Source organism: Raphanus sativus, chromosome 6 (assembly GCF_000801105.2).
Source record: "Raphanus sativus cultivar WK10039 chromosome 6, ASM80110v3, whole genome shotgun sequence".
Lineage (NCBI taxonomy): Eukaryota > Viridiplantae > Streptophyta > Magnoliopsida > Brassicales > Brassicaceae > Raphanus > Raphanus sativus.
The window spans coordinates 3885287-3909193 of NC_079516.1; the positions used below are offsets into that span (position 1 = coordinate 3885287).

At 34.6% G+C, this 23907-nt stretch overlaps 4 protein-coding genes across 7 annotated transcripts; 2 read left to right on the top strand and 2 right to left on the bottom strand.

The window, feature by feature from the left end:
- Positions 1 to 2927: 2927 nt before the first annotated feature.
- On the bottom strand, positions 2928 to 3854 carry LOC108810113 (auxin-responsive protein SAUR72). Its single transcript, XM_018582245.2, has one exon. The coding sequence runs from the start codon at positions 3556 to 3558 to the stop codon at positions 3157 to 3159; it is 402 nt and encodes a 133-aa protein (XP_018437747.2). The 5' UTR covers positions 3559 to 3854; the 3' UTR covers positions 2928 to 3156.
- Positions 3855 to 8722: 4868 nt separating this feature from the next.
- Positions 8723 to 11332, top strand: LOC108807590 (uncharacterized). Its single transcript, XM_018579859.1, has 4 exons — positions 8723 to 8730; positions 8838 to 10911; positions 10978 to 11094; positions 11156 to 11332. Exons 1-4 carry the CDS (start codon positions 8723 to 8725, stop codon positions 11330 to 11332), a joined length of 2376 nt encoding a protein of 791 aa, XP_018435361.1.
- Positions 11333 to 16173: 4841 nt separating this feature from the next.
- On the bottom strand, positions 16174 to 17045 carry LOC108809345 (uncharacterized). The gene has a single exon (XM_018581492.2). It carries the CDS (start codon positions 16954 to 16956, stop codon positions 16315 to 16317), a length of 642 nt encoding a protein of 213 aa, XP_018436994.1. The 5' UTR covers positions 16957 to 17045; the 3' UTR covers positions 16174 to 16314.
- Positions 17046 to 21431: 4386 nt separating this feature from the next.
- On the top strand, positions 21432 to 22824 carry LOC108810405 (two-component response regulator-like APRR1). 4 transcript variants are annotated; one of them, XM_018582518.2, is made up of 4 exons: positions 21432 to 21797; positions 21898 to 22032; positions 22141 to 22305; positions 22418 to 22824. In XM_018582518.2, the coding sequence occupies exons 1-4, from the start codon at positions 21456 to 21458 to the stop codon at positions 22526 to 22528; spliced, it is 753 nt and encodes a 250-aa protein (XP_018438020.1). In that variant the 5' UTR covers positions 21432 to 21455; the 3' UTR covers positions 22529 to 22824. The 4 variants fall into 4 exon arrangements, with proteins under 4 accessions (XP_018438020.1, XP_018438018.1, XP_018438021.1 ...); XM_018582516.2 differs by having other exon boundaries at positions 22415 to 22823; XM_018582519.2 differs by having other exon boundaries at positions 21901 to 22032; positions 22418 to 22823.
- The last annotated feature ends 1083 nt before the right edge of the window (positions 22825 to 23907 follow it).

Consider the following 23907-nt stretch of genomic DNA (forward strand, 5'->3'; position numbering starts at 1 on the left):
TGTCTCCGTTTCTCTAGATAATGAAGATTTTATAATGCTAATTCCACTAATTTATGCAGTATATGAAATTTTTGTAAACTAAATATTAAAAAATTAGAATGATTTCTATATATCATGAAAGATAGTTTAGAATACATTAATTCAAATGTAGAATGTGGTTTGAAAATTTTAAACTAAAGTGAAGAGTATAAACTTCAGTATATAGAGCATTTACCGAAAACTCAATATATTTAAACGGGTTAACCCATAGATTTTGAAAAAAAAAATTAAAAAATTTGAAAATCTGGTTTTAGTGTATAGTTTCTTAAAGCACGGACATAAGATAAGATGATTGTCAAAGAGGTTTAGAATTTTGTTGATCCATTTGTACTTGTGATGGTGTTGCTTCTTTCTTTTCTTTATGCAAGTCATTACTGCTTTTGAATATCGAAAATGATGCAGATCCTTTCTCAATCCAATTTTGGAAGTTCAGAGCTTAATAGCAGGTACTGGTACCAATGTTGAGGAGAAAGCGGAAACTTTACACTCCTGCTCGAATTAACCAAAACCAACTTGTAACCACAGGTGTCAAGTCCGGAGTTATTACAAGCAAACTCTTATTCGTATCTTTCATATGTGTTAGGTTTAAAGTTGTGAAATGACTTATATGTGAATCATTCAGAAGTGTAAGTGTAGTAGAGTAGTTTTAGATCGTACGGATATTATTTAAATCACTGTCTGATGCTATTATGCTAATGCTTTTTGAGATGATGAATGACGTTTCGGTTGAAGAAATGCTTTAAAATCGACATAATAAAGCAGTTGATAAAAAATTGATCAAAAAGGCGACATAAAGCAGTGAATTTGTACTTGAACAAAAAAAAAAGCAGTGAATGGGTAATATAATTTTATTTAGGCATAAAGCTTACATGGTTAAGTTACAAAAAAAAAAAAAAGCTTACATAGTTATCTGTATGTTGAAGTCTTGTGAAACAGTTGCGGATGGAAGAGTTGCTGTCGCTCGTGGAATATTCGGGATTACTGCATCTCTACCATAAGAAGAAAAAAAAGTGACGATAATTAATATATCATGTGTCACGGAGCAAAAGCATATTTATTAAAGAAATATGAGTAAGCAAATATAATCAAATTGTGATCCCAAATGAAGGAAACAGGTTGAATCAGAGTTTAAAGAATTGAATCAATCATGAGGTCAGTCGCTTCCTCGAAAGCAACATAGTCCCATTCATATTTGATATGAGCTGCCCAAGCTTCTTATCACTATGTCCTTGCAAAAATCTTCTTTTAAAATTAAGATTATATACTAACATGTTGTCATTTCATTCTAATTTTTAATGGCATTATTGAACAATGATCTTTTTTTGCTTAATTAAACAATGACCTTTTTATTTATAAGTTCTTGACATTTCTGTTACATAGTTGTATTTTCCCGTTAAATGATGCTTACTGATTATTGCAAGACTTTCTATGTAAGAAATAAAACTTTCTTATAGTTGTTTCCATCAACCCAACTGTAATCAAACTTCTCTCGAATATGTGTTCACAGAAACTAAATATATGTATATGGATCGGTGATTTTGACTATATTAATATGTAAGTAATAAATCTAACATCATTGTATACGTTGATGCTAATGTTAATACACCGACAGAACTTTTAGAATTTATGGTTACCTTGACTAGTTGGATCAGTCGAATTCAGTTTAGTGTATACTATATATATATATAAACGTATTAATTGGTTGACAATAAATAGAACAAAACAAAACAAAAGAAGCATACAGTTAATGATTGACTGTGAATTGGTGCTTTTATATAACTAGCATGTGATGCTGCAGGTGAAGCATCATGGGACATCATATAAAATGGACGAAATTCAAAGACTATATATCACCCTTCCTCAGATGGTTACGCAACTAATAATAATTAGTTTAAATTAAACTAGGAATATTATAGATACACATTATCATTGAGAATCCATAGATGTGGGACAGTTAAATTTCCACATGTTGTTCACTTGGGACGTATAAACCATATATACACATATGCTGGAAAAAGGTCATAACCTTGATGTGTGTAACAAATATGCGCGAGTGATATTGCTTCGAATGCAAATAAAGTGAGATGACGTATTTGCATTTTTATTTTGACTATATGTGGGTAATATTGGTTTTTACAGCAAGCTCACTGGTCTATTTAGTGTTCCAAGAAGAAGAGTTAATATTGGGTTTTACAACTACAGCTAACTGGTTTATACTAGAAGACGAATTATATTGGTTTTTACAGCGAGCTCATTGGTTCAGTGTTCGAAATAGTTACCACGTATAGCTCGAGTTGTTTAATGTGGTACGATTTAATCGTTGTTTAATTACTCTATGCATACCATTAAACAACTCGAGCTATACACGACTATTTTGGATTTTTGATTTTATAATTGGTTTGTATTTTTTTGTGACAGGCATATTTATTGAACTAGGCTTCAAAATACATATGCAAAACAACCCACATGATTTTATAACCTTTTAGCAAATCGAATTATTATTTTCAATAGTACTAGTCTATTGGCACTATGCCTTACTTAGAAAATTCGGAAAATATACATTTATTTAAATGATACAAATAAAGCTAAAATAACCACTATAGAAGAAAATAATTCTTAACATTATACAAATATACTATTAAAATTATAAAAAATATTACAAACGTTTTTCATTTTTCGAACTAAGAATTTAAAATTCTGATATGTAAAAAAAAAGCTTCCACTTATCGAATTTTTAGAAACGGTAAAACTACATAGATAAACATTCTTGTAACCCCACACCCAAATATCACTATCTTTTTCTTTTACTGATTGAGCAAAGAAAAAAAAATAGGGATTTGATGTTTCACCGAGATTGCCAAAAAGGTAAATACGTCAATGCGATGATCTAAGAGTAACCGAACCAATTTCCATATATATCTTCACAAGAATGTCAAACCGGTTATTAAACCGGCGAAAAAATTAGGAAAATTGCAACAAACAAATCTTCAAAAAGAAAAAAGAAATACATATCGATCTCTGTACATTATCAACACACACGAATTATTACTTTGTAATACTTCGTGTCCGAACAAAAAGACAAGCAGATGAGTTACTCGCTAACTACCAAAGATTCGTCTAAAAAACCGTCTCGTCGCCGATTAGATCTTGAAGGTCACTCGGAACGGTTAATCCAAGACGAAGAGACTCCATGACGCGCTCGAAGACAAGAACGTGGCAAGGGATCTGCAGAACTCCTTTCTGCTCGTAACCATACTCCTGAGCAGACCGGTTCAACAGACCGATGAAAACCGGGTGGTTAAGTAGCTCCGCGCTCACGACGAACCTCTCCATCTCGTCTCCCACGTAGACAGGAACGTGTCCTTGCGGAACGCAAGACGTTTGCTTCTTTGAGCGGCGAGCCATCGAAGACCGGAGGAAAGACTCGGTACGGCGGCTTGGTCGCTGGGAATCTGACCGGAGGAGGTTGTAGTTAGCGGAGTCGGCAACGCGGGAGAGGCGGCGGATCAGATACTTCATCTTTGTGTTGTGGTTTGAGAGAGATAGAGAGAGAGAAAGTTTTGTAGAGTGATGAGACTTATTATTGAGAATGAAGGAATGAATGAGAAGATTTTGTTGCAATTGAGGGAAAGGTTTCGGGTTTTATATAGAGGCGAGGGTAGTTTTGGGATTTTGGGTTAGAGTAAAGTAGGTACGGGAGGGGAGAGTACTTGCCAGGTACACTTGACTCGTTAATTTCGAGGACTTTTTAAAAAGAATATATAAATACACCCAATTTATTAAAACAAAACATCTTTTATTTTTAAAATAAGGGAATTGGTTTATTTGATTATTTCTTGATATTTTTGTTTTATACATTGTTTGGATTTTAAGCATATACGACTAACTTTTTAAGTTAATACAAAAACCGGGCATTATCCTACACTGGGGATATCAAAATAATACATAACTAATATGAAGGATATTATTTATGTATTCTAAATAGTTGGTATATGTATTTTCCACACACAAAAAAGGAGATTTGGGTCTTTTATTAATATTTTTTTCCTTTTTACTAAAAGATTTCAAATCAAAACATAAACAAACGATTACATGATAAAGATAGATTTTGTAGTTAGAAAAAGTTTACATGAAATAAATTTTACGGTTGAGTCTGAAACAACAGAAAAAAAAGAAATTAGATAAACCAACAATACGATAAAAGACAATAGCACTACGGCCGGGTCTTTATTAATATTTGGTTATTGATAAACGAGGTACCTGAGCAACTAACTAAATCAACCCACACTTTTACTTGAAGATGAACGTAGAACAGATAGCCGTTTTTATTTTTAGAAGGCTTTTACTTGATGATAGATCAGGGTGAGAAAACATTGTCTCTTTTCGAAAGTAATTGGAAATGAAAGTTAAAAAAAAAAGATCAGGGTGTGAGAATCTTATTTAAAAAGATTGTATTTTATGTAGATTGTCATTCTTTTGATCTATTACTTACTACTCCTTCTGTTTCATATTAAGTGCCATTTTAGCTCATTTTTCTTGTTTCATAAAAAATGTTATTCTATAATACCAATGTAATTTATACAACTTTTTAGTTCAAAATTAATTACAAAATGTATTGATCTTATAAATAAATTTATTTATCTAAAATACTATTGGTTAAATATATAACATTAATAAAAATATAAATGTATTTTATTGAGTTTCTTAATATATATGAAAAGTGTATGAGTGACACTCTTTGCGAAACGGAGAGAGTATTCGTTTCTAAAGTTGTCGTTAGAATATAATGTAATTATCATAGCAATATAGTGTCATTCATTTAATCAATTCTAACGTGACGTCTCAAATTTTTTTAATAGTGTGCTGAAACCAAGGGTGAATAACAAATTATTATGAATGGAAAATTTGGAACACAAAATATGATGACCGTACCTTTAGGCCTTTACAATCCATAAAGGCTTCTAGAATTTGGACCAAGTGACGGATGAACCATTTGTGTAATATTATGAATTGTTTGAAAGTCAGATTATACAATAGGCTACATATACTCACCCTCAACGACTTAAGCGACTGCATTATTGATTTTGTTTTCTATTGATCATATTCAGACCCTTACGTAAGGATCATTGAAAATTAAAACAAAATCTAGCTACTTGAAAGTTTCCAAAATGTACTAATTTTTTTCTCAAAATATAATTTATCATCCACTGTAGTCTACTATTTTCAGATGATAACTAATAAAAAACTAACAAACTACGTTTTCATAGTGTAAACACAAAATATGTCACTCTCACAATATAAACACAAGCCATTCAGGGATATAATTGTGATAAACTAATGCAGAGAGTACATACAATACAATAACGTCTTGATTGATCCAAACTGTAGAGAAGTGAGTTACATTGTATTTTACAACAGACGGTACGATAAATCTTAATAGCAGACCTATATAATTATGATAAAATTAACTATACTTTTATGATGGGATTCTCATAATTGATGTATGCCGATCTAATATGAATGCTGATTTATAAATTTCACATATATCTATTTCTCATATTATATTGTTTTAAAAATAGTTTTGCGCGTGGAGCTATCAGTACTATATAGCCTCTCATAGTAATGCTGTGTGGATATTACGAAGGACCATCACCATGTGTGTGTATGTTTTTTTTTTTTTTGTCATCAAACATACAGACTCATATAGACTCTGTACACCAAACTGGTAGCTCTGCATCCATGTGAACGACAAAAGACGATTGTTGCCTGGCACTACGTGCTAAACGATCCGCCCTTGAGTTTGCCGTTCGTGGTACATGAATGAGTTGTGAGCTGTGGAAACTACTTCGTAACCTCTTGATATCCTCCAGATAACTTGCAAACGCTGGCCACTCCTCTGGTTCCGAAACCATCTTCACCAACTGAGAACAATCCGTTGCAAACGTAACCTGAAACTGTCGTAAATTTCTCATGCATTCCATTGCCCAAATCAGTGCCTCCACCTCCGAATGAAGTGGTGACATACTAGATCGAACATTTCTCGCCCCCATTAGTCCCTCGTATCCTTCCAGGGTACTATACCAGCCTTGTCCCGAGAAAGGTTCTTTATCCTTCCACGAACCATCTGTGAAACACCATTCCATGTGTGTGTATGTTAAAGATAGAAAAAGTAAAGCATAATTGCTGTATAGGGTCATTCTACATTCTGTAAAGATTATGATGTGACCTAACTTTCTCTGCTTGTCAGAAGTGTTTGTCCCCTTTTTACCCAACTTGGGGGTTTTTAGACCGCTTTAGCTCCCTAACTTTATTGTAACTATGCCTCATGTGGATTAATCAAATTAAAATAGTCTGGTACGCAGACAACAAAACTCAATTTATAAATATTATATACTGCCATGCATCTTGTATGATTCGTCTTTGAATTCTCATATTTTTAAGTTTACCACAATTAGTAGATCTTGAACTTGATGATATATAGATTAAATTCTAATAGAAAAAGGAGACAATAAAAGCAAAGAAAGTAGGGTGAAGACTGTCTACAAAATTACAACAAGCTCTCAGGTAGTTGATTCCTTTACGACTCATTCTTCAATTTCCGTGGAACTCCTATGTTTCGTATTAAATTTGATTCAGTTTCTTGAAGGTTTGAAATGCTCAAACCTCATGCGATTTACATGTTCAAAATGATCACTGGTTATAGTTTCGATTGAGAGACCCTTCTTCAGTAAAAGTACAAACTGATACCAATCTAGAAAATACAGCTTGAATCATGCAAGCACATAATAAAGAGTTATTCTTGGGTTCACCCCCTAGGGTGAACCTTTAGATTCACCAACCAATAGGATTCAAGTATTTTATATTTAATATCTTTTTAAAAAGTAAATAAAATATTGTTAAATTATATTATGTTTTCAAATAAATAGCTAAAAATAAATAAAAATAGTTGTAGTTGCAAATTTTTTTTTTAATAAAAACTCTAAACCCAAAATACTAAACCCTAAACCCTAAATACTAAACCCTAAACCCTAAATACTAAACCCTAAACCCTTGGGAAACCCTAAACCCTTGGGAAACCCTAAACCTTTGGATGAATCATGGTTTTAAAAATTAAAAAAATCTTTTTTTTCAATTATTACTGTTTTTGTTTATTTTTAGCTATTTATTTTAAAAACATAATATAATTTAAGAAGATTTTGTTTCTTTTTTAAAAATATATTAAATAAAAAATACTTGAATCCTATTGGTTGGTGAACCTAAAGGTTCACCTAGGGGTGAACCCAAGAATAAGTCCATAATAAATTATCCTGTGGGTTTTTCTTTATCCGATAAAAAACTCAAAGCTATCCAATGTATATAAACCAACTATTTTGTCCTGTTTTCTTAAAAAGGAGGCAATTATTGGGAGCAATTATTCTGTTATTTTCTTTTTCTGATGGTACTTGCTCATTGATATTTTGGGTAACAATTAAGTGAAATGAATAAGTATTCAAACGTAAACAGATAGATATAAAATATGTAATATATATGCAAAGAAACAAGCATCCGATGCTCAGTAAGAGAGGGGATGGATTAAGAAAATAGTAAGAAAGATAATCAAACGTATTATATTAGTTTATGCAAAAAAACACACAGGAGAGAATATTCTTCCAACCGCATAGGTTCCAAGGGACTAAGGAGGCATTACTCCACACGACAACAGCTTGAAGCTTCACTCTGATTTGTTAGCTGTAACGCGGTACGCGCTACCATTAATTGAGTATGTATGGTATGACACCGATTCGATATTTATTCATATACTCCTACTTACTTAGCTCTCTGTGAATGTTAAACGTAATTACTTGATGATGCTAATTCCAATTTGATCAGATTCTGTTCGCTTAAAGAAGAAAAAGAACACATAAGCGGCCAAACTTACTAAGCATATAATCGTAATTAAAAGCATTGAACAAAACTTGATAGATAGAAGTATATACTGTGTTTCAAAAAAAAAAAGTATATACTAGCTGCCTAGTAGTAATAAAGAGAGGAATGGAGTCACGTGAAAAGAGTTATGGGGTAACTAATCTGGATTATATAAAGAATGAATAAAAGTGTCCGTACAGTACAGTCGTACACGATAACCTACCCACTCCAACCTCTTTTTTCTTCATAACGTGCCATACCGTACAAACCAACGTGACTATTCTTCGCAATTTAATAAAGGGTTTTTAGTGATTTAAACCTCGAACTATTTATGTTTCGTAAGAAAAACCTCGAACTATAATTTTAAGTTTTTAAACCTCTAACTATTGATTTCTTAATGTCGTTAACCCTCCGTCAACAGAGTTATATTTTCTCAACAGAACCCTGTTAAATCAAAACGGGGCGTTTTATTAAAACTTGAAAACGGCATGACTTGTTTAAAAACGACACAGAGTTTATCCAGAACAGCAAGAAGTCTTTTACAAAACTCTAAAATCACTTTCACGACATAAGAACAGAGCTCCAAAAAAAAAATCCCAAATCACTAACCCTAATTGCGATGAAGGGCTGATGATTCTGAGATTTCTGGTGGGTAGTTGAATCAGAGAGATTTCGTGTGGGTTTCGTAATTGGGTGGAGAAGGGCTCGACTTTCCAGTGAAAAAGAGCGACTTTTATGTTCATAATTCTACAGAGTTGAAATTTGTTGAAGGTTGAAGATGACAAGGTAATTTTTAATTTCTATTGTTGTTGAGTTTTGTTGAGTTTTTTTTTTTGTTTTGTTTATTGATTTTGGAGATTGAGGTTTAATTTTTTTTCGGTTTCTCTTGACAGAACTGTTTTCTTCCGACTACACCTTGGAGGATATTGGAGCAGTGATGGTTCATACAATGGTGGAATTACACGATGCATTAGGCTGGATTGTCAGGAACCGACTTTGGCAATGTTGAAGCGGATGGTGTTGAGGGCTGGATATGCAGAGAATATGTGTAAGTTTGCTTACTTCCCATCTGGAACAATGGGTCAGAATCGTAAGGATGTGTCTACTGATAGTGATGTTAGAGAAATGATTCAGAGTTCACAAGAGATAGAGAGTCTGAATTTGTATGTGGTTAGGGAGGATGATCCTTATTTAGATGATGTTCTTATTGGGGATGATGTAGAAGAGGAACCTGAGGATGATGCACTCATTGATTTCTATCAGAATGATTATGTTGACAGTGATGATTCAGATGATGATGATGGCAGTTTGATAGAGTTCTTTGTAGGGCAAGAGTTTGTCTCAAAAGAAAAGTGCAGGGGAACAATTGAGAAGTATGCTGTGAGAGAGAAGGTTAACATTCATTTTCAGAAATCAGAAAAGAAGAGAATAGCGGCTATATGTGCTCAAGAGTGCTGCAAGTGGAGACTTTTTGCATCAATAAATAGCCAGTCAGATAAAATGGTGGTGAGATCGTATAAAGGAGAACATGATTGCTATCCTATAGGAGTTGTCGACCTCTACACTGCACCAAAAATAGCTGCTGATTTTCTCAATGAGTTCAGGCACAATCCCAAGTTGTCAGCCGGTCAAATCATGCAGAGGTTGGGTATAAGAGGTCTTCGGGTTACAAAAACCAAGTGTCAGAGTGCAAGACAGATTATGAAACATATCATTGAGGATGAGTATGCCGAGCAGTTCACAAGAATGTATGATTATGTGGAGGAGTTGAGGAGGACTAATCCGGGTTCTACTGTGATTTTAGGAACAAAAGATAGAGTTTTTGACAAGTTCTACACTTGCTTTCAGTCTCAGAAGCAAGGGTGGAAGAGTGCTTGTAGGCGGATAATACACTTAGATGGGACCTTTCTCAAAGGAAGAATGAAAGGGCAATTGTTAACTGCTGTGGGAAGAGATCCTAATGAGTCAATGTATATCATAGCATGGGCTATTGTACCTGTCGAAAATAAGGTTAATTGGGAGTGGTTCATGAAGTTACTACGAGAAGATTTGGGTTTAGAGGATGGTAATGGGCTCGCTCTCTCTTCAGATCAGCAGAAAGGATTAATCTATGCCATTAAAAACACCCTTCCTTATGCCGAGCACAGAATGTGTGCTAGACACATCTTTGCTAATTTACAAAAGAAGTATAAACAGATGGGGCCACTGCATAAGACGTTTTGGAAGTGTGCTAGGGCGTACAATGAAACTGTTTTTTGGAGACAGCTTGAGAAGATGAAGAACATAAAGCTGGAAGCGTATGAGGATGTGAAGAAGACCACTGATTCTCACTGGTCTAGGGCGTTCTTTTGTGGCACCACCAAGTCGGGTGCAGTGGAGAACAATATCAGTGAGTCATATAATGCAGTGCTGAAAGATGCTCGGGAAATGCCTATTATTGCATTGCTGGAGGAAATAAGACGCCATATTATGACTAGCAACTTGCTTAAGATCAAGGAGATGGAAAGTGTCACAAGCTTAGTGACACCAAAGGCATTGGCGATTATGGAGAAACGTAAGAGGAGCTTAAAGTGGTGTGCTCCGCTGTCAAATGGAAGAGGAATATATGAGGTCGATCATGGGAAGGACAAGTTTGTGGTTCATGTTCGAGATAATACATCTTGTACTTGCAGAGAGTATGAAGTTAGTGGGATACCTTGTTGTCATATCATGTCTGCAATGTGGGCTGAGTACAAGGAGACCAAGCTTCCGCAGACGGTGATATCAGATTGGTATTCAGTGGCGAAGTGGAAACTTTGCTACTCATCTCTTTTATTTCCCGTGAATGGGATGGAGCTTTGGGAAACGCATAGTGATGTTGTTGTTATGCCTCCTCCGGATAGAATCATGCCAGGACGACCAAAAAACAATAACAGGATCAGAGATCCAAGTGAAGAAGCTTCTCAAAATTCTCAGAAAACATCAACGGTAATCAACTTCTTACCATACATATTTTATCAATTTTCAACCTCTGACCAGAGCTTTTTAATGCAGACTTGTAGTAACTGTGGAGAAAAGGGACACAACATACGCACATGTCCAAAAGAAATCGTCCCAAAACCACCTAAACAGCCTCAAGAATTCCCTTCTTTTCATGCAAATGCTGTTATGGTAAGACTCTTATTGTCTGTTGTGGTTTCAAAACCATGTAACTGACTTTTTTTTTTTGCAGACATGTAGCAATTGCCAACAAACCGGACATAACAAGCGCAAATGCAAATTTGATCCAGTCTCTAAGCCAACCAAATTGCCTCGAGGAAGACCAAAAAAACAGCCGACCACAGACCCGAGTACAAACCCGAGCACAGACCCGAGTACAAGTCTGACCACAGACCTGACCACAGTCTGAAGTCTTTTGTTGTTTCACTTTTTATTTTCATGTTGCATTTTTCTTTCAGTGTTTTTATTAGGATGATTACCCGGCTTATGCTGTTTTGATGATGTTGTTTACTCGGCTTATTGTCTTTTGACTCGACTTTTGTTGTTATGCTTAGGATGATGGTTCTTTTGTAATGCTATTTCTTCTATTTTCATTTTAAAAATCAAGCAACATAACATTCTGATATCAGTGAGTACATAACATGCTAACATGACCAAACAACAACGATGTTTCATACATAAACGGTTCTTCAACTTAACATACATAACATGCTAACATGACCAAGCAATAACGGTTCTGCAACTTAAAATTTAAAACTTAGATCTAAGACTCTCAAGCACTTCAATGATCTCACCAATATCTTTCTTCAGCTCACCAATTTCCGTTTTTATCTCAGCCAAATCTTTTGTCATCATTGCTTGTTGACGTCCCAATATTCCAAGTTCTTCATTATGTGCTTCATCAAGCCACTTAAACACATGATTTGGACCATATATTTCTCAACATCTGTAAAATCTTCTTCCTGGATATTGAGCTGTCTTTGACTCCAATATGATTATGGGAGCTCCACATTCACACTTCCTAGGAATTCCACCCCCCCCTCAATGTGATTATCCATCTCTTCACACCTGCCTCAATGAAATTTTACTTCTTTCCACTGCAAAGCCAAATTGGGAACAGTTTATTGAACTTTCAAAATTAAACCTTTTTGATAAATAAACGAATGGGATATAATAATTAGGTTTATAAGCAACAAGAACCCTAATTTTCGACTTACCTCACCTAGCTCTTGAGAAAGATGAAAAACCTAATTTTTTCTTAGAATTGGGGATGAATCGTGTTTCTCTTTACTGGTAAAACGAATTTTAAACAACTCATGTCGTTTTCGAGATTTAATGAAACGCCCCGTTTTGATTTAACGGGGTTCTGTTGAGAAAAGATAACTCTGTTGACGGAGGGTTAACGACATTAAGAAATAAATAGTTGGAGGTTTAAAAACCTAAAATTATAGTTCGAGGTTTGTCTTACGAAACATAAATAGTTCGAGGTTTAAATCACTAAAAACCCTTTAATAAACGACATAAAATATAGGAGTCATTTACATTCAGGGGTAGTTTACAGTTTTTTATTACATCTTCAGGTAGTTTCTGCTACTTGGGTAGTTTTTAGGTAAAAAGACTCAATTTGACCTTCTTAAAACGTAACATATTTAGTTAGATGAATTTTAATTGGTTTCATTTTTGAAATTCGAAAACTAGTGGTGGGCCCGAGGTGAGAATTAATTAGTTTCCATTTGTTTTTCTCTTGTTTTTTTAACTACAAACGTACTTGAAAATTTTTCTTATGTGTTTTCGTAACTGTTACCGAGGAAAAAATAGAAAAACTAAGAAAACGAGAAAGAAGAAGCCAGAAGACGAATTCTGGCGAACGAGAATATCAATAAGTTGTTTTGAGAAAAAATGTGGAGGAGGCGTAGCCGGTGTGGAAAATAGAAGGACGGCAGTGAGTATCACTTTTTGTAGATCTTAAGGGATTGTATCTGATTTTTATGGTTTAAAAAAATAGTTTTACTTTTGGAAAATTTAATTGAGGGAAAAAGGAAACCTAAACGGCGACAAAAGAGACGAGAGCAACGACGGCGACTTCGAGAAATAAAAAAAAAATCCGGTGTTGTTTTACCTAGCAGGATGTCGAGTAGATGAATCAGACATGGAAAAGAAAAAACTCCGCCGTGAATTTCATGATTCAATTTTTTTTGCTTAGATATTGTAGGATAATGGTTCAAATCTAATTTTCGATTCATATCTTTTACAGAAAAGGCGGATGTTGAGGATGTAAAAAAAAAGCCCCCGGAGTGGCTGGATTACATTGGACACCTCACACAACAACTGACATACACATGGACTCTATGTATGTGTCCATGTACATTGTGTACATTGTACATCGCTCTGAGTATACGAATGTCCAACCTTGTACATCGTCCTCTAGTGTACACATGTACACTAAACTGGATAGACAATGGAAACTGTGTATGTGTCAATGTACATATTGTACACAGCCCTTAAGTGTATGCATGTAGGCAAAATGTATATTTACCTTTAGTGTACACATGTACACAACACTTACATCAACACATTATGTGATGCAGTAATTCTGGCTCATGGTCTTGCTTTGCGTGTAGTAGATAACAGTGGACACCTTACAGGACAACTGATGTACTCTATGTATGTGTCCAGGTACACTCTGTCCGTTGTACATCGCCCTTTAGTATACAAATGTCCACACCATGTACATTGTTCTGTAGTGTACACATGTACACTAAATGGGTAGACAATGAACGCCTTGATGTCCATGGACACAAATGTATATATGGACATTGTCACTAAGGTATACATGTAAATCATCTTTAAGTGTACACATGTACAAATTCGTGTACACAGCATGTACACCGAGACATTATGTGTTAACCTTGGTCTTGTTTGCGAGTAGTAGATTACAGTGGACACCTCACACAACAACTGACGTACACATGGACTTTATGTATGTGTCCATGTACACTGTGTACATTGTACATCGCTTTTAGTATACAAATGTCCACACCTTGTACAGTGTACATCGTCCTCTAGTCTACACTAAAATGGGTAGACAGTGGATGCCCTGATGTTCTTTGACATAAATGTAGATCTGGACATTGCCACTAATGTATACATGTACATATGTACTCTATGTATGTGTCTATGTACATTATGTACATTGTACATGGCCCTTTAGTATACAAATGTCCATACCATGAACGCTTTGATGTTCATGGAGAGAAATGTATATCTCGACATTGGTACCAATATATACATGTAAATCACTCATTAAAGTACACATGTATTGGTAAATGGGTAGACAATGAAGGCTTTGAAGTACATGGACATTACCACTAATTGTACATACATATACAACATGTATGTACATGAACGTTTAAAAACAGATATTATCATAACGCTGTAGACTTCTAGCTATGGTTTGTGGACATGTTAGTTAGCAGACGATGTACACATGTGTCAATCGTTGTACACTATTTCTCTTACGATGTCACTTGTCAGATAACTTGTATTAGAGTAACGTGCACATAAAAACACACAGAGATACCAAACAAGACAGGAGCATGGTTGATATAATATTAAAGTGTCTGCTAAAACAATCAATACATGTTTTCAGAAATGGAATTGTTTAAACATGCACATAATCCAAAAAAGACCAAAAGAAGCTGTTTAAAACGGTGAAGACGCTATCCAAAAAACCATCCCTGTGGATATATAATTCACCAGCAATCAGATAGGCCTCACACAGTTTGTCCTGTTGTGTCCAGTTCGACTATGGTATTGTGAGTCCGGTAGCAAAAATTTTGGTGTTAAGAGACCAATAACTTAAGACAGGTGGTAATCTGATGGAGATGGAAGCAGTAATCTGATGGAGATAGACAGAAAATGATTAAGGTTTGATTTTTTTGCAAATCCAAACAAGCGACTTAAAAAAAAAATCCAAACAAGTAAAAAGGTGAATATCGAAAGAAGAAAAAGAATTTTACAATATAATATAATCTGGGTCGTTGGAACAAAAAATATAAAGTAAATCCGAATGGTGGAGAGAGAAACAAATATCACTTTTGTCAAAAATATCAGATTTAATATAGGCTGTCGATTGGAAAGAAAGATGGGTGGTGTGTATTCATTCCCGCTAAAATGCTGGTTTAGTTACATAGCTGTTTAGTTTCAATGTAACTAGGTTATTTGGCAAAAAGGAAACCGTTAGGATAAAGTGTGTTGGTAACATAAACTGCTCTTTTGTGTAATAAAAAACATAAAACTGTCCTACAATGTAATAATTTCAATAAGAACGTTATATGGGGCCTATTCTCCACTATCACAATTGCCCCTTGCACGCCGTTTACTCCGTAGGCTAAAAGGATATGTGCTAAAAACCGTTTTATACGCTTTGGGAAAAGTTGTGTCAATATAAATAATAATATCATATATATATGATCTCCTTATCACTTAGTTAATGCTTGCAACCCCAACAGAGCAGAGGTGAGATTCAATGCTCAGCGGGTGGATAAAATCGTTATTCAAGCTACTGATCCTGGCATCCTGCTTGGCACGTTTATAGAATCACACCTTACAAAAAAGAAGATATAAAAAAAAATTGCTCTTTCTTGAACATCAAGAGGACCAGAGGCCCATGAAAGTTATTACGAATGTTTCCTAGTTTGATCGAGCCCAATATTTAATGGGCCATGTTTCCTAGTTTGATCGAGCCCAATATTTAATGAGCCGAGCCCATGTAATTAATACGAGGGAAAGTCATCCCTAACCATAAAACCCCAGTTTCTCTTCTTCTCAAATAAGAAAGTTCAAAGCTGCATAACTACCTTTATGCCCAAGGCATATGCATATTAATTTTTTTGAATGTGCACAAGGTACAAGGCAGCTTACTGAAGTTCTTTCGGATGAATATAAGGCAAGGGAAGTCCTTGAAGCTGGGAAAGCATCTATGGGTAATAATCTGATGAAACTTTGTTATACGAAAGTCTTGACCTTTTCATTGTATCTAATCCCTCTCTGGTTCTAAGTCAGTTCTTATTTTCCATCTATGTCATTTTGATTCATCAAGTCGAAACATAGCAAAACTGTGTTAGAATAAACAAAAGAACAATAGCTCATAGTCTTTTTATATAGTTGTTCTATGTTTTTTTACTTTATTAAAAAAATAGCAAAAGTGTGTTGGCATAAACAAAAGAACAATGTTAACTTCAGGCAGACTGAACAAAAAGGATCAAACATGTTTTTATTCTCTTTATCATTCTCCAAAAAAAAGCATTAAAACTTGCAGAAACAAGAAACTTTCTGCTGAAATAGTACTGCAAAGTATAACAAAAGAGAAAAAAAAAGGCAAGAGAGAATCTAATCGCAGAGGATGAGCCTAACCATCGCAAGAACCAAACAGGAAACAGAGAAGAAGAAGAGCGTCACGAAATCCCTCGCAGACCATTTCCTCACAGCAGCAGCCACCAACTTCGACTCAACCCTCAAGCTCTTCGCCCTACGAAGAGCGTCCACTTCCTTGAGCAAATCAAACTCAACCCCTTTCTTCTTCAACTCCTCTACGCACTTCCGCAACAGCTTCGCGTCTTCTCTCTCCCTCTCCAACAACTTCTCGGCATGCGACTCGACTTCAGACTTGTACCTCACGGCCCATATGATCCCGAGCGAAGACACGAGGGAGCAGAGAGAAGGGATCCATGATCTCTTACAGGCTGATGATGAAGAAGTAGAGGAAGAGATGGAGGAAGCGGCGTGGAAGAGGAGGAGGAGGGAAATGGAGTGGAAGAGGAAGAAGAAGATGTAGAGCTGAGTAATCTCTCGTCGAACGGAATCGATCTGAGATTCTTTGTGGGAGACGCGGCTGAGGATGAGCTCTTCTTCTTTCAGCCACTGTTTAAGGAGTAGCTTGTGCGTTGGCGTGTCTGCGATCTGGTGGAGAGGGTGGTGGTGTCTCGTCTTTGACTCCATGATCGGTGGATTCGTGCTTTGATCTAAGGCCATGGAAGTGTGACAATGCAATTGAGATTGAGAGAAGCGTTGAGAGTTGTGGTGAGTACAGAGGAAAGATGCTGATCTGATTAATAAAGCGAATCTCTTTGGTAACGGCTCTTATGAGTTTTTCTCTCTTTCAAATGTATGCAAAATGACTACTTTATCCTCTGACCCTAACGGTCATAAACCAAAACACGGCTTGGTTCGCAATATGGATTAGTAGGCCATGGATCCACCGAACACTGGGTCATTAGTGGCCCATAGTCCCTTTTTCTAATCCCGAAGCTTATACAGAAAAGTGGCCCATGATATACTAGCGGTTGGTTTTTTTTTTAACGTTCAGATCGATTATTATCGATTAATTATGTTATTACAACGATAAGAATATTACAAAGACGATTATACAACTGACGTTTCTACCACCATGTGAGAATACACGCCTGACTACACTCTGAACCGTCCTATAAGTCCATGTTTGATGGTACGCCCTACACCAAGCTGAAGATTTTCTTTAACCTATTTTTTCATAATTTGCATAATTTGATATTTTCTATGATTTGAACCCTAGATCTCCGGGTGTAAAAACAATTGAACCCTTAATCAAACTATTGGATCAAGGAGACTTCCACACGGCTGTTATTTTTAACCACAAAACATAAACATAAACATCAATTCATAAGTGAACCACTTTTGAAACACACGGATTAACTACCGTTATGATCGTAATCTCGAAGGTAGTAGTACTATACGTAATGTATTATTATTATATTAATACGATTAGGAAACAAGCAAAATAAAAGTATGAAATTTATTTTTGTTAGTAACACGTTTTCTTAAAAGATGTATCGTAATTTGTTTTGTTTACCATTTTTAGCATATAACGTACCTGATATATTGTTTATGTAACAATTTGTTTTATGTAGCTTTACTTATATGATCAATATTGTAGTTTTGATATAATTTATAAAAAAAATAGTCTTAAAAAGTAGAAACACCACTCACGTTTTGTTGTGCTTGATTATCATTTCGCTCGCACCGCTTTCACCACGTCACTAACCGACATAATTAATGCACCCAATGGAACAAGAGAATGAAAACATTTATACTCTCCGAACGTTATGAAATCATTTAGAGCTAATAAGACCGTAAACAAACAGTAGTTAACATTTACCAAAACGTGAAAAGAGTACGTACTAATTAGCTCACTTGATAGCTGGTGAATATATGACAAGGCTGCGTATGACGTCAGCACGAGCTGGTCGCTCCTCCCGTCTCGTGCAACGCCAGTCTCGTGTCACACAATATCGATTTTCCCTCAAGTTTCCGTTACCATACGGAGGTTTACTTGGCGTTGACTCAAGCTTTGCTCGAGATCATTGATCGCTTCTAGATAGTTTCTTGTTTTCTTGACAAGTCATTGTCTTATCTAGAGTTATCATCAATGTCTAGGCTCTCTCAAAATTTACATCGAACTTTGCTTCTTCCTTTTCTTTTATTCATTTCAAGATTGAATGAAAAACAGTGAGAAAACTTATTATTTCACTTTAAACATCTCTATCAAAAAAAAATATTAAATAAACACTCTTTTATCAAACTTTAAGTTTCTAAAGAAAAAAAAAACAAGTTATTTTCCACTTGAACATGAAACTAACTAAGGACTCGGGAGCGAAATTTTTTCTTACATTTCTGTGAATTGTTCATATTACATAGTACGTACTGTTATTGAATTTATTCATGATCATTTTGCGAATGATTCTGGTTCAAAGTCAAACCTGACATTACATTTTTATATTAGGAACCGAATAACAAATCATCTTTCCTCTTCTTCCTTGATCTCTCTCTCTCTTTCAGGTTCAACTTCGTTTAGAACTAAATGAACAGAAACTTGGTATTCTATTTTCTATAGGAATAAAGAAAGATAATGCTAGGGCGGCAACTCGTACCTGGTAATATGTAGTACAAAATCAGAACATATCCATACAGTAAATACCAGTTTTCTTTATTTATTTTATTATTTTTATTTCTGGCGGCATAAACAATAGAAAATGCAACTAGCTCTGACAAGGATACTCTTCAAAAGTGGATTGAATTTATGTAAAATGAAAACCAACTTTCATGCTTCTTTTTTTTGTTCTTCAAGGGAACAGCCACATATATGAGATTCACTTCTCAGGCAACATGCACCAGCAACAATAGCCAAACACAACTTGCACAAATTTACTTTGAGCTTTATTTTTTCTCTCTTTTTCCATTGAATTCTTTCATTTTTTATATTTCTTTGGGAGTTTCCCTGAAAATGTTCGATCTTTTGTTTCGACAAAAAAATATTAAAATACGTAGATCTGAAATTTTGGGACGGTTTATAATTCATTTTACTATGTTAGTTCAAAAAAAAAAGAGATCTACTGTGTAGATCTGTTTTACTTTGTAGAACAATGAATGCTTCTTTTCAGTGTATATATGATAGCTAAAGGTAGGAATCTTTTCAGATAACAAAGATTGAACTAAGATATCAGTTTCTCTTTAACTTAACAGAACACATGAAAGCAAGATTTCCAAGAACAACTTTTTGAGTTTGAACTTTGAATGAAGAGCAAAAAAAAACACCAATATATATATAAATTAATAAAAAGGTATTGGTCCTTTGAAGAAAAACACGACGCAGAATTTTAGATATTGATAATTAACTATTCCTTGGGATTGTTGAGTGTTTCTAGGGCATATATAATCGAATCAACAAATAGGAAGATAGTAGATAAGTTTGACGTAGGTCATATCCTATATCTATACATGTATGCAAAGCAATTTGTTAATATCAATATCCATATTTTTTTACTACAATAGATGGCATATAACTGACTTCTTATAAAGTTACAAAAAACCGACATCTTATACGATGCAGTTTGAAATATTTAGGGAGATCTTCTTTTTCTCATTAAATATTTCATTGTCTATTCCACGAGACTAGTTTGAAATTAAGACGATCATGCAAGGAGAATCCACTGTTGTGAAGTTGTTCAACTTTAATCTTTGAATGCATATTCAGTCATGTCATGACCCATCCATCATCTTTCTTCGAATCTCCCATCTCACTGAACATGTTTGGAGGCGGTCTTCCGTATTTAATAACAATGCTTATGATCTCATGCATATGTATCTCCAGTAGCCTTATTTGATTTTTGGCAGTCTCAACTTTTGTCCTATCCTCTAAAACTAAAGAACTCGTGCATGATAGATTGATAGGTAGGGTTTGTTGAAGGTTTAAAAGATTATATGATTCTGGTCCTTCAATGTTAAACTGCGAAAAATTGGGTTTCGGGGACTAATCATGATCCCCCCCCCCCCCAAATTAATTATAGAATCGATATGATACTAAACTTTTAGAAATCAGAACTTGCATAATCAGAAAATAAGAGCATGCATGGTTTTCATGCAATAGCACTACTTTTGTAACCAGAGTATATGAACAGAACCGTGGAAAGAAAGGGTGAGTTAAGTCACAAATCTAAGTTTATTGTCAATTTTGTAAGAAATTATACTGTTAATGAATATAAGTCGTGGGGCTGTTTTGTACTTGAGTAAACAATAATTTAAAATGGTGCAAAATATTGGAATTGAACATGTGTTAAGATTCTGGGGCTAGGGGTAGGGTTTCTCTTTATGTAGTTTTCATAGCGTGTGCTGTGTACGGCCATTTGCTATAACGCGAAAACATTTATTCTCATTTTATAAATTCTTCTTTTTCTGTTTTATGAGAAAAAGACGAGACAAGAACATTGGCAGCTGAGGACAATTGGTGTGGCTTAAATTAGATAACTAATATATTCAGCTGTGCTCCATTATCAAACGAATCACCATTCTACACGTTCATTTACTGTATCAGTAGGTTTAATCTATATTAGTTTGAATTTTCATATTATAGACTTATAGTTGTTGCATCATTACCAATCTGTAACACACCTTCCAATCAAATAAGCATCCGGAGAAAAAAAAAATATAATATTTAGAGCAATGTACATCGTAATTTTTATATCATGCATGAGAAACAAAACAAAACCATTACGGTTAAAAAACATTTTGTCGGTAAAGATGTTGAAGTTAATAAAGAATATGTTATCAACAAGTAACGGATATATCATATATAGAAATCTTTCAAAAAAAAAGTAACGGATATATAAAAGAGAGAAAGATAGGTCGATGAATTTAGTAATAAAATTGAAAATTACGAAAATAGAAACAGTTTAAACATAAAAAGGAAGAATGAGCTGGTAATAATCAAGATGTCAAGGTGAGAAAATTAATGAATAAAAAGAGGATTGACAACTTGAAAAGAGCAGAGTCTCACTAATTAACTGTAAGTCTGGTGTCTTCGGTCAGACGGTCAGCCTGCCCGAACCCAACAACTCGTAGCATCCCACACGAACTCAGCTCTATATATAAAACACACTTGCACACACTCTCAATTCCTTCCAAACAACCCTAAACGAACAAAAACTCGTCCTCTCATCATGGCATCATCTCTTCCTCAGTTCCACCCCGATTTCACATTTTCCGGTGAGACTCCGTCGCTGTTTCACGGCTCTTCTTCATGTCCTGACGTCTCAGCTCTATCCAATTACTTTGACGACGGCTATGGCTCCTTCAACGCATCTTCTAACCCAGAATCCACGTTTTTCCCGCAAGTTTTTGGGGTTTCTGACGTTTCTATGCCGGAGTACAACAATTACTACCAGAATGTAGGTGTGAATGTGAATGGCACACAATATTTTCATGTTGGGAATCAAGAGTACTACGGCTATTCACCGGAGATCAAGCCCTTGTTTCATCCGTCCACTGGAGAGCAATCATTGGTAAATATACACGTATCCACATAGTAAATATGATTATCTTATAATGATATTATTATTCATAAGAAACAAAAACAAAATCAAATAAAATATCTGTATGAAGCAGGGAAATAGTGAAGGAGGGATGCAAGCTGAGCCGAACACAAAAGTGGGACGCTATTCGGTTGAAGAACGTAAAGACAGAATCATGAGGTACTTGAAGAAGAAGAACCAGCGCAACTTCAATAAGACAATCAAGGTACGTATGTATATACACTCATTCTTATTTAGTAATTTTTTTTTTCATTTTTAATGTTATGAATTATGAAAGAGTTGGAGTTTTAACAAATACTATATATATATGCAGTATGTATGTCGTAAAACCCTAGCTGACCGGCGAGTTCGTGTTCGAGGACGATTTGCTAGAAACAATGATACATGTGAGCAACCATCTCACATGTCTAAGAATCACAACAACCATTCTGAAAAAGACGAAGATATGTTTTCTGGATCAGACGACTATCTAATTCAGGTATATAAATTCATATTATTATTCCAGAACAGTATAATTTTATATACAACAATCAGTTTTAAAATTAATCAACCAGTACTAATGTACTATATTGCATCCCATTTTATAGCAGGTGGAAAACGACGATGTATGGCTTCAAGAAGCAATGTCCAATCTAATTTCGTTTCCTTGTGAATTAAACACTGCCGGAGATTCTCATCATCCAAACACATGGAGCTTCTGATCCTATACTACCTCGCTCATTTACTGCTGAATCAAAAAAAAATTTACTGCTGAATCATTTAATTAATGTCGCTTGGCATAAAATTTGATCTATTAGTTCAGTTTAATTATAACTAAGCAGGTTAGTTATTTTATTATATATCTGTTATCATAATATACTTAATTATTCATGGGGTTAATGAACATGAAGATTCTGCCTAGAATGTAAATAAAAGAACTTCAATTGATCATCATATCCTTTGATTGTCACTTGATCATCACATCCATGACGTGAGAATAATTTCACCCAATAATGAATACAAGAGCAAATTATTCGTGTTATTTGTATTACTGTCTTTGAAAAAAACTTTCAATAAATTAAAGCTTTATTCAAAACCCAAAAAAAGAAAGAGATGATTCTTTAAGGGAGGAGTTAAAAAGATTTTCTGAAATTATTTATTTACGATTCGAATAAATTGGTGAGGCGACAAAAAAATAATTAATTAGTGGATTCATATGGAACCAATGTTATTAAGGAATATATGATGTATTTTTAAGGGATCATAAGACGAATGACTTAATATAACTTGTGGCCTTCTTTTCTTTCTTTTCCATGCTTATATATGTGAATGGATATAAAAGAATAATGCCGATTAATTGGTAGTAACAACAAAACACAGGAACATGATAAGTTGTACACCAAATTCTTGCAACGATAGGTGGGGAGCTAGGGAATCCTGTCTACAAATTAAAGTTGGTTGATAGGGTGTATAAATATAGTGTAAACATATATATATATATATATAGAGAGAGAGAGAGAGAGAGAGAGGACATGATATACGGAACCAAGTTCCAATCACCTTTTTAAGACATATAATTCTTGAAACAAACATATATAATAAGGCTTCAAAAGTCTGTAAAATATATTCTCTGAGCTTGTCCCCTTTATTTTCTGTTTGACGAATATATGTGAAGTTGAAGGCTGAAGCCCTTCTCATCAAATCTTTTAATTTTCCATTTTTCTTCTCAACACACTTCTAAATTCTAGTGCTAGTTACCTAACCACAGAACTGATATATATATTTTTTTTTTGGGCAAACTGATATATATATATACACATACATTTTTACATTTTGTAAACTAGGACGAAGTAGTCTCGACCTTACACGGTTACACCTGACTAATCCTCCTAGGACCGGAGACGTAGGTTGGTTACTTAATCCTTTCACAGATTATCAAACGTATTTGAACTAGGGATCTCTTGCACAAATGCATCAAATCCTTTCTAGTTTAGCTAATCCTTCGTGAATATATATGTATATTTTAATTTGTTCAGTTTACATCTTTTTTTTGTTCAGTTTACATCTTACTTATTAATATTATGTTTATAGTGATACAAAA

Bases quoted from the DNA above. Each gene is read 5' to 3' on its own strand.
- LOC108810113 (XM_018582245.2), bottom strand. From the start codon at position 3,558: ATGAAGTATCTGATCCGCCGCCTCTCCCGCGTTGCCGACTCCGCTAAC.
- LOC108807590 (XM_018579859.1), top strand. The intron at 10,912-10,977 runs GTAATCAACTTC...TTTTTAATGCAG, and splicing joins ATTCTCAGAAAACATCAACG to ACTTGTAGTAACTGTGGAGA. The intron at 11,095-11,155 runs GTAAGACTCTTA...TTTTTTTTGCAG, and splicing joins TTCATGCAAATGCTGTTATG to ACATGTAGCAATTGCCAACA.
- LOC108809345 (XM_018581492.2), bottom strand. From the start codon at position 16,956: ATGGCCTTAGATCAAAGCACGAATCCACCGATCATGGAGTCAAAGACG.
- LOC108810405 (XM_018582516.2), top strand. From the start codon at position 21,456: ATGGCATCATCTCTTCCTCAGTTCCACCCCGATTTCACATTTTCCGGT. The intron at 21,798-21,897 runs GTAAATATACAC...ATCTGTATGAAG, and splicing joins CCACTGGAGAGCAATCATTG to CAGGGAAATAGTGAAGGAGG. The intron at 22,033-22,140 runs GTACGTATGTAT...ATATATATGCAG, and splicing joins ACTTCAATAAGACAATCAAG to TATGTATGTCGTAAAACCCT.